The following is an 11,291-nucleotide window of genomic DNA, read 5'->3' as shown; positions in this document are numbered from 1 at the left end:
AATGGAACCAAAATGCACAAGTAACTTTGATATACAAATTATCTCCTCCTCTCTCTCCACTAGGGCCACTATTACCTTCAACTCTTGTACTCTTCCAAACCAGTCACAAGTTGGAAAATTAGGAATTTCAACTACTATGGCACATTGAGGACTTTTTCTCCCCAATTTTTAAAAACATTTTAATTTAAAGTTTTGAGTTCAAAGTTCTATCCCCTCCCCCTTCAACACCTCCCCACTTCTGAAGACATCAAGTAATACATACACAATTATGTAAAATATTTCCATATTAGTCATTTTGTACAAGAAGACTTGAAGAAGAGGAAAAAATGAAAGAGTGAAAAATAGCATGTTTCAGTCTGTATTCTGTCAATATCAGTTCTTTCTCTGAGGTGGATAGTACACTTTTTCATTAGTCTTGGGGATTATCTGTGATTATTATATTGCTGAAAATAGCAGAGACATTCACAGTTCTTCATTGAACAATATTGCTGTTACTGTGTACAAAATTCTCTTGGTTATGTTCACTTTACTATGTATTAGTTCATGCAATTTTTTTAGGTTTTGGTAGTGAATTCATCCCCTTGATAGTAGTAATGTGGTTTTCTTCTTTCCTTTTTTTAAAAATCAATTTCACCAATGATTTATCTGTTTTATTGGATTTTTAAAATAAAACTAGCTTCTAGTTTTATTTATGAGTTCAATTGTTTTCTTACTTTCAATTTTATTAATCTCTCTTTTGATTTTTAGGATTTTCAATTTGGTGTTTAATTGGGGATATTTAATTTGTTCTCTTTCTTTTATTTTTATGTCTAATTCATTAATCTGTTTTTTCTCTATTTTATTTATGTAACCAATTAGAGACATAAATTTCCCCTAAGTGCTACTTTGGATGTATCCCATAAATTTTGTTATTTTGTTTCATTGTTGTTGTTTTCTTTGATGAAATTATTGATTGTTTCAATGACTTGTTTTTTGAACCATTTTTTTTAGGATTAGGGTATTTAATTTCCAATTATTTTTAATCTGTCTTTTCATTGTACATGATACAATGTAATTTTTCTTGCATTATAATCTGAAAAGCATATGTTTACTATTTCCACTTTTCTACATTTGTTTGTGAGGTTTTTATATCCTAATGCATGGTCAATTTTTGTATAGGTGCCATGTACTGCTGAGAAAAGGTGTATTCCTTTCTATTCCCATTTAGTTTTCTCCAGAGATCAATCATATTTAACTTCAGAATCCTATCCTAGGCATGATGGGGAATATCCCAACTCAGAAAGATTATAATACTGGCCTTCAAGTAGTTAATTAGATAACCTGATACATGGTTGGCCTGTACTCTAATGTAATTTAGCAAGGCTGGGATGAAGGTTGTCAGGGTGCTATGGTTCTATGCTTCATTGCCTGCTTAAGTCCATCTAACTTTCCTTCCCCAGGTTTCCTTCTCTGGGTTATGGAAGGAGAGAATAGGATTTGTATCTCTTCAGAAAAGATTCAGAATGGTGTAGGTGGCTCAGGGAAGCCTTACAAGGAGACAGAGTCCTCCAGCAACCAGCAAGGACCACGGGAATGGGACCTTCTAACAATACTGAATTTCACCCCATTTCTTTTCTACTGCTTGGAATTCCAGGACTGGAAGATATTCACATCTGGATTGGCTTCCCCTTTTGTGCTGTATATTTGATTGCTCTTATCGGAAACACAACTGTCCTATTTGTAATACGTACTGAGAGGAGCCTCCACCAGCCCATGTTCTATTTCTTGGCTATGCTGGCTTCTATTGACCTAGGCCTATCCACAGCTACTATTCCCAAGATGCTGGGCATATTCTGGTTCAACTTGAGGGAGATCATGTTTGGGGCCTGCCTTACCCAGATGTATGCCATACACATGTGCACAGGCCTAGAATCTGTGGTGCTCACAGTCATGGCCATTGACCGCTTTGTGGCCATCTGCAATCCTCTAAGATACACCATGATCCTCACCAACAAAGTGGTGGCCAATTTGGGAATAATGATTTTAGTGAGATCTTTAGTTTTTGTGACACCATTCATATTTCTTGTCCTGAGACTTCCATTCTGTGGTTCCCGAATCATTCCCCACACCTATTGTGAGCACATGGGCCTAGCTCGTCTGGCCTGTACAAGTATTAAGATCAACATTATCTATGGTCTTGTGGCTTTCTCTGTAGGCTATTTAGACCTTACTGTGATTGGTTTTTCCTACATCCAAATCCTAAGGGCTGTTTTCCGCCTCCCCTCTCATGATGCCAGAATCAAAGCTCTGAGCACTTGTGGTTCCCATGTATGTGTCATACTGGCCTTCTACACTCCAGCCCTCTTTTCTTTTATGACACACCGGTTTGGCCACAACATCCCTGTTTATATCCACATCCTTCTAGCCAATTTATATGTGGTTGTCCCACCTGCCCTCAACCCTGTCATCTATGGGGTTCGGACAAAGCAGATCCGAGAGCGAGTACTAAGGATCCTTAACCCCAAAGTTTCTTAACCCCCAGGATTAGGATGCTTTCTCTTCTCATCCAAAACATGGGGATTGAGAACTCTTGTTCATAATGTACCTGAAAGTTTTGAGGACAATTAAAATAGTCAATTTTATCCCCTTTTCACATTCTTTTAATTACTCTCTCCTTCCATCATACATACACATCACTCCCTCTACACACCTACCTCCCCCATGCTTTGCTACTACAATTTCTCTCCAGAAATGCAGAAGACATTGATCTGAGAAGATTATCTAAATCAGTAGTCAAACTCAAATAGAAATGGGGATCGCCAAACTGAATATAAGGATCAGTGCACACCATATATGGACTTAGAAAACCACATATATTTAGATTTTAATATATAATTTAAATAAATATTTATTTTGTTAAATATTTCCCAATTATATTTTGATCTGGTTCAGGGTACCCTCAGGAATGTTGTGGGTCAAATGTAGGCCACAGACCATTTATTTGAAACCTCTTGTCTAGACTACAATAAAGAGAATTTTAAACCATTCATGTATTACTTCCATTTGTTACACAGAGCTTTTGTGTAATGAGATTTCGAAAAATGTTGTTTTCATTCTATCAACCTGAATGCTTTATTACAAGCCAAGATTCTTGGTATTTTTATGATTATCTAGGATTCAGGTTATGTAAAAATCATGTGGTTAAAGTACAATATCCATTACTGCAATATGATCATTGTCTTAAGCTTTAGCTTTGACCAAGCGTGGTCAGTTTACCCATAGTGGCATAAAACTTTATGAAATTAGTCAGGACCAATAATTCTGATCAGATTCTTAGCACTCATATCACTAAGAGGCTCTACTAATTGACTTTATATGAAAAGAAATAATTTATCTAAATGTAATTTAATTTATGTAAATCTAAAGAGAGTCTGTATTGTAGTGCCACAGTACCTTGTCATTCATACTGTCCATTCTATTTTTATCTGTGAACTTATATTAAGCCGTGAGTTTCCAGATTTTCAGATAAGGAAAAACTAGGATGGTAACTAACACGCAGAATGACAGATTTGGGATTCAAAAAGGTCTCATTAGGCTACAACAATAGTCTAATATTATAAAACGAGATTTAGTGAGATCAGTGTAAAACCTTTAATCCTGAAATTGGGTTCTAAAAGTCAATTGTACAAGTACAGAAGGCATGATATGCAAGAGTTCATGAGGAAAATTCCTGGTAAGAAGACACTTTTTTTCAGAAAGTCCTCTCTCATGGATTCCCATATGCCAGCCAAATTGAAATATTCTCTGATTCCAGAATTCATATCATTCTTTCTATTACCTCTATGCCACACATGTGGCACATATCACCCCATTCCATACAGGCAACCCCATTACCTAGAATGCTCTGAAGTAATTCTCTCTCTCTCTCTCTCTCTCTCTCTCTCTCTCTCTCTCTCTCTCTCTCTCTCTCTCTCTCTCTCTCTCTCCTCTTTCTCCTCCTTCTTTTTCTTTTCCTCCTCCTCCCCCTTTTTTTTTCTGTCCCTTTTGAAATTGCCTTATATTTTTTTTCCTGTGTACATTTTGTATATACTCAGAGGACTTTGAACTTCTCATGATCAGGAACTATTTCAATGTTTTTCTTATTCTTAGCACCAAGGACTGTGCCTGGCATAGAGTGGGTGCTAAATAAAGAAGTTTTGAATTGAGCTTTACTGTGCTATCATGTAACTTATCTTTCTCCATTTTGTATATCTAATTATGTGAGAAACTTTCTCAAATGTTTTAGCAAAACTAGGTGTACTGTGGTGGTGGCCTTTCTCTGATCTACCAGTCTCATCAGTCTTCGAAAACAAACCAAAACAAACAAAAAAACAAATGAGGTTAGTCAGGCATGACTAACCACACATACATGGCAAATTGTAGCGATTATTGCTCCCTGTTTTAGTTCTCCAAAATTATGGCTTTAATATTCTATTCTAAACCACTAAGGAATCTAATTCGAATTAACCATTTTATACTTTGATGGTTCTATTTTCTTTCCATTCACAAAAAAGGAATAGCATTTGACCATTTCTGTTCTTTCATTTCTCCTATTATCCAGAGATTATGAAAGATCATGGAATTTGAAACTCAACATTTTTAAAAATGAATGAAAAATTTAAATGTAATTGGGAAATATTTACTGAAAAATATTTTTAAAATACATCTAAAAGATCATGGTTAGAGCTTTTACAATAATTCCTATACGTTCTTTCAGGTCTCTGGTATATAGTGTCATATACTGAAATGAACTTACTAAGGGCAGAGAGGTGCTTTCCAACATAATTATAGCTATTCATAGCTTCACCAACAGTTCATCAATATGCCTACTTTCCCATAGCCCCTCCAAAATTTGTGATTTCTTTTCAGTCCTCCTGGAAATATGATGATTCGAGATAGAAATTTATTGTTGTTTTAATTTATATTTCCCTAATTATTATTATTCTCTAATTATTAGAGTATTGGAGCATTTTTCATATGGTTTTGATGGCTTGAATTTTTTCCTTTAAGAACAATGTATCTTCATGCTTTGATAATTTATCAATTGGAAAATGGCTCTTATTTTTATAAATTTGAAAGAGTTTCTAACATATCTTGGAAATTAGAGCTTTATCAGATAATTATTTCCCCAGTTCATTATTTTTTTCCTGCTCTTAATTGGATTGGATTTGTTTGTGCAAAATTTTTAATTGCATATAATCAAATTATGCATTTTTCTCTACATTATACCCCACTACATCCCTTATTTGCTAACAAATTCTTCCCCTCTCCAGAGATCTGAAATGTAATTTCTTCATTTTTCCTTTACATTTTTATGTTGTGAGCCTTTATCATGTCATGTACCCAGTTTTCCCCAAAAACTCAGATAGTAAGTCCTTCCCTCTTCGGGTTTATCAAACATTATGTTACTAAGTTTGTTTGTTCCCATTTATTGTACAATGAATCAGTTCTACTGAAAAACCTCTATATTTTGACTGGTACAAAATTATATTAATGACTGTGTTATGCTTTGATGACTGATTTCTAGCATAGTTTGAAAACTGCTAGGCCATCTTCCATCCCAGTTGAATACTCATTTTTCCTGAGATTCTTGACCTATTCTGCTCAATATTCTTAGATCTCAAAATCTTTTTGGATCCTTACTCTGTCATTCATTGTGCTACCTATACCTCCTACCTCTGTGTCATCTGAAAATTTGATAGGAATATTATCTATGCATTTATCTATGACTTTATGTCATTGATTTAAAATGTTAAACACTGAAGTGTCAACCACTGATCTTGGGATGATTCACTATCTTGGGATGATTCACTAGAGACATCCTTTTATACTGACATTGAATCATTAACATCTACTCTTTGAGTCCAGATATACAACTAGTTTTGAAACATTCTGAATTTATTGTATTGTACTTTATTATCTAATCCATACCTTTCCATCTATTTCAAAAGGCTAGCATAAGATACTTTATCAAAATCTTTGCTAAAATTATTATATCCAGAGATATCCATCAACTATGTACACTATATCTTCTCTTCTACCAGTCTAGAAAACCTGTGAAAAAGGAAATGTAGTTTGTTTGGTTTGTTCTTAACAAAGTCATATTGGTTCTTTCTAGATGTCTGCAAACCATCTCTTTAATGAGCTGTTGTTCTCTAATATTCCTGGGAATGCAACTCATATCCATTGATAGTTTGTAGGCTTTGGTTTCTTCTACTTATTTTTGGTGGGGAAGGAGTTAATAAAGATAATATTTGCCTTTCTCCAATCTTTTGTCAACTCTACCATTTCCTGTGATCATTCAAACTACTTACAGTAGTTCAATAATTACAGTGATCTTAGCAATCATACAGCCAGTTCTTTTGGGACTTGACTGTATGGTTTATCTTGGACAGATGATGTGAATTCATCTCAGATAATTAGTGCTCTCTTACTATCTCCTTTTTAGCCTTGAGTATCAACTTCCTGTTAGGCATGTTTGTCGTGTCCTCTTGAGTTTATAGTTTCCTCCCCTTTGAAGAGAAAACAGAATCAAAATAAAAGTTAGCCAGTGTTTCCTTCTCTCTGTTATTATGATGGAACTATTTCAAGGAAAAGTCTTATCACTCCTTTAATTCTCTTTTCTTTCAATTTAACTAAAACACTTCCATTTTGATCATCTTAGCTTCCTTTACCAGTACCAGTTCATTCTGAAGATGAGCATTTCTGACATTATCTTTACTGGACCATATCACATTATTATTTTTATCATCTGTTACTTTGCATTGTTTCCCTCTTCTGCAAATTTCTTTTTAAAATTGGTGAGTTCCTTTTGTATATACATCAGTCTCTTCTGACAAATCTCATTTTCCTTCTTCATTAGACTTGTTTTCTATTGTCTTTAGAAGTCAGTTTTTGAGCATATCCTATCCCTTTTGGTCTGACTGGCATACAGTAAGCACTCAATATATTCTCATTTACTCTCTTCATCATCTTTTCCTCCTCCTCCTACTTCTTATTTCTTTTTGTTTTTCTCTCACTCTTGCCTCTCATCTCTGCCTCTGTCTCTTTGTCTCCATCTCTCTCTGTCTCCCTGTCATTGTGTCTGTTTCTGTCTCTGTCTCTGTCTCTAGCTTTTTTTTCTCTCCCTCCCTCCATTTTCTTTTCCCTCATTCTCTCTGTAATGAATTCTGTCAGAATAGGGAGCTCCTGGAGATGAAGTTCGTCTACCAATACAGATTATAATCTCCTCAATTTGGAGTTACCTGGAGCACCAAGAGGTTTTTTCCCAATTTATTATTTACATATTTTTAGCATTCATTAAAAAATTTTTAAGATCCTAATTTTCCCTCTAATTCACAACCCTCCCTACCCATTATGAAGGCAAGAAATGTGACATAATTTTCACATGAGAAATCATGTAAAACATCTTCATATAAGCCATGGTGAAAAAAGCATGATGAAGCGGGGAAAAATTAGACTCCAAAAGTTCTTTCTCTGGAATTGGATAACATTCTTCATCATTAAGTACTTCATGATTGTCATGGATCATCAAAAGAGCCAAATCATTCAGTTCACCATCATACATTACAGGTGTTGCTATGTAGAATGTTCTCCTGGTTCTGCTCACTTCACTTTGCCTCAATTTATGTCTTTCCCTGGTCATTTCTTTTTTTTTTTGTCTTTATTAATTTGTTGGTTTACTTTTAGTTTACAAGATTCACTTCTATAATTCCTTGAGTTTCAAATTTTCTCCCCCTCCGTGTCCTTCTCTTCCTTCTTCCCTCCCCCCACCCCCGCCATGGCAGCATGCAATCAAGTATAGGATCTGCAAATACGTTCACATTAGACATTAGTCACATTGTAAAGAAGGATTGTATCAGATGGAATGAACAATGGGAAAGAGGAAACAAAACCAAACAAGAAAAAGAAAGAGAGCAAGTAGTTTGCTTCATTCTGCTTTCAAACCCTGTTCTTTCTACTTCTTTCTCTGAACATAGACATCTCTCTTCATCATGAGTTTTTTGGAGTTGTCTTATAACCCTGCATTACTGAGAAGAGTCTGCTCTATCAAAGTTGGTCATCACACATGCGTTGCGTCTGTAATTGTGTATAAATTTCTCCTGGTTCTGTTTTTCTCATTCAGCATCAGTTTGTATAAGCCTCTCCAGGTAAATATGAAGTCCCTCTGCTCCTCGTTTCTTATAGCACAATAGTATTTCATTACATTCATATACCACAGCTTGTTTAGTCATTCCCCAATTGACAGGCATACCCCTAATTTCCAATTCTTTGTTACCACAAAAAGAGCTGCTATAAATATTTTTGTACATATGGGTCTTCCTCCCACTTCTATGATCTCTAGAAGTGGTATTGCTGGGTCAAAGGGTATGAAATTATTTATAGCCCTTTAGGCATAGTTCCAGATTGCTCTCCAGAATGTTTGAATCACTTCACAACTCCACCAGCAATGCATCAGTGTTCCAATTTTTCCACATCCTATCCAGCATTTGTCATTTTCCTATTTTGCAATCTTAGTCAATCTGACTGGCGAGATGTGGTACCTCAGAGTTGTTTTGATTTGCATTTCTCTAATCAATAGTGATTTAGAGCATTTCTTCATGTGCCTATAGATATCTTTAATTTCTTTCTCTGAAAACGACCTGTTCATATCCTTTGACCATTTATCAATTGGGGAATGACTTGTATTCTTATATATTTGACTCAATTCTCTGTATATTTTAGAAATGAGGCCTTTATCAGAGACATTGGTTGTAAAAATTCTTTCCCAGTTTTCCACTTCCCTCTTAATCTTGGTTACATTGGCTTTGTTTGTACAGAAACTTTTCAATTTAATGTAATCAAAATTATCCATTTTGCAATTAGTCATTTGTCATTTCTTATAGCATGGTACTATCCCATCACAATCATGTACCACAACTTGTTCAGTCATTACTCAATAGACTGGCATCCCCTCAATTTCAATGGTTTTTGCCAACACAAAAAGATTTTCTATAAATATTTTTGTACATATAGGTCCTTTTCCTTTCTCATTGATTTATTTGGGGTACAGATCATGTAATGGCATTGCAATAGGTAGTACAATGGATAGAGTGCTGGTTCTGGAGTCATGAAGACTCATCTTCCTGAGTCATCTAGCCTCAGAAAACTTACTAGTTGTGTGACCTTGGGCAAGTCACTTAACCCTTTCTTCAGTTTTCTCATCAGTAAAATGAGCTGGAGAAAGAAATGGCAAACAATTCCAGTATATTTGCCAAGATAATAAAAAAATGGGGACACAAAAAGTGAGACACAACTGAAATGACTAGATAACAGCAACAAGTGGTATTGCTAAGCCAAAGTACATACACAATTTTACATCATTTGGACATAGTTTTAAATTGCTCTTCAGAATGGTGGGATCAATTCACAACTCCACCAACAATGCATTAGTGTCTACTTTTTCCATACCCCCTCCAACATTTGTCATTTCTTCTGTCATATTAGCCAATCTGATATGTGTGAGATAGTACTTAAAACTTGTTTTAACGTGAATTTCTCTAATCAATTGTGATTTAGAGAATTTTATTTTGATATAATATAATTTGATATATTATGATATAAATAGCTTTGATTTCATCTTCTGAAAACTACCTGTTCATATACTTCAATATTTTATCGGTTGGGGAATAACTCCTATCCTTATAAGTTTGATTCAGTTCTCTATATATTTATGAAATGAAGCCTTTATCAAAGAAACTTGTTGTAAAAAAATTCCCTAGTTTTCTGTTTTTCTTCTAATCTCTACTACATTGGTTTTGTTTCTGCAAAACCTTTTTAATTTAATGTAATCAAAATTACTCATTTTACATCCCATGATCCTCTCTATCTCTTATTTGGTCATAAATTCTTCCCTAATCCATAGATCTGACCAGTAATTTTTTTTCTCCCAATTTCCTTATGATATCAACTTTAAAGTATAAATCACATACCCATTTTGACATTATATTGGCATACAGCATAAGATGTGCTATGCCTAGGTTCTTCCAAACTGCTTTCCAATTTTACTGCAATTTTTGTCAAATTGTGAGTTTTTATCCCTAAATCTTGGATCTTTGCATTTATCAAATACTAGATTACTGTGGCCATTTACTTCTACGTACTGTGTACCTAATCTATTCCACTGATCCACCACTGTTTCTCAGACAGTACATGATTGTTTTGGTGAGTATCACTACATGATAAATCTTATAATCTGGTACTACTATACCACCTTCTTTCACATATTTTTCATTGATTTCTTATCCTTTTGTTCTTCCAGATGAATTTTGCTATTGTTTTTTTTGAGCTCTGTAAAATGATTGCTTGGTAATTTGATTGGTATGGCACTGAATAAGTAAATTAATTTAGGTAGAACTGTAATTTTTTTCCCCTGAAAGATTATACTCAGTTTTGCTGGGTAGGTGATTCTTGGTTTTAATCCTAGTTCCTTCAACCTCTAGAATATCATATTCTAAGCCATCCAATCCCTTAATGTAGAAGCTGCTAAAGCTTGTGTTATCCTGATTGTGTTTCCACAACACTTGAATTGTTTCTTTCTGGCTGCTTATAATATTTTCTCCTTGACCTGGGAACTCTGGAATTTGGCTATAATATTTCTAAGAGGTTTCCTTTTGGGATCTCTTTCAGGAAGTGATTGGTGTATTCTTTCAATTTCTATTTTACCCTCTGGCTCTAGAATATCAGGACAGTTTTCCTCGATAATTTCTTGAAAGATGATGTCTAGGCTATTTTTTATCATGGTTTTCAGATAATCAAATAATTTTTATATTATCTCTCCTGGATCCATTTTCCAGGTCAGATGTTTTTCCAATGAGATATATCTCACTGTTTTCTATTTTTTCATTCTTTTGGTTCTGTTTTATAATTTCTTGACTTCTCATAGAATCATTAATTTCCATTTGCTCCATTCTAATTTTTTTTTTAATTTTATGGACATCTCTAATTAACTGGCTGGCTAGTAACCAGAATTTTTAAAAAATTTGCAATAGTCCCTAGGGTTAGGAGAAAAAAGCTGAGATCCCAGTAGCTGCAGTTCAACGTAGAAACCAGCAGATGACAGCAGAGTAGCTTGGTGGAGATGCCAGGAGGGAGTATCAGAGGCCATGATGTAAAAAGAACAGAGCAGCAGAAGACCCCAGTTCAGTGGAGAAAGAAGACCACAGCCTAATGGCATCACTAGGAGGCCCCCAGCGCGGTGGGGGGAGGGGGGTAAGAGCGGGAGGTTGGGTCTC

The 11,291-nt window shown here is 34.9% G+C and overlaps 1 protein-coding gene across 1 annotated transcript; it reads left to right on the top strand.

Moving 5' to 3' along the window:
* The first annotated feature begins 1,434 nt into the window (after positions 1-1,434).
* LOC138177568 (olfactory receptor 52E5-like) lies at positions 1,435-2,761 on the top strand. Its single transcript, XM_069108787.1, has one exon. It carries the CDS (start codon positions 1,573-1,575, stop codon positions 2,512-2,514), a length of 942 nt encoding a protein of 313 aa, XP_068964888.1. The 5' UTR covers positions 1,435-1,572; the 3' UTR covers positions 2,515-2,761.
* The last annotated feature ends 8,530 nt before the right edge of the window (positions 2,762-11,291 follow it).

Source organism: Petaurus breviceps, unplaced genomic scaffold (assembly GCF_028583685.1).
Source record: "Petaurus breviceps papuanus isolate PSGF00001 unplaced genomic scaffold, PetGlider_PUasm1.0 90444, whole genome shotgun sequence".
Lineage (NCBI taxonomy): Eukaryota > Metazoa > Chordata > Mammalia > Diprotodontia > Petauridae > Petaurus > Petaurus breviceps.
This window is presented reverse-complemented; position numbering and strand designations above follow the sequence as displayed.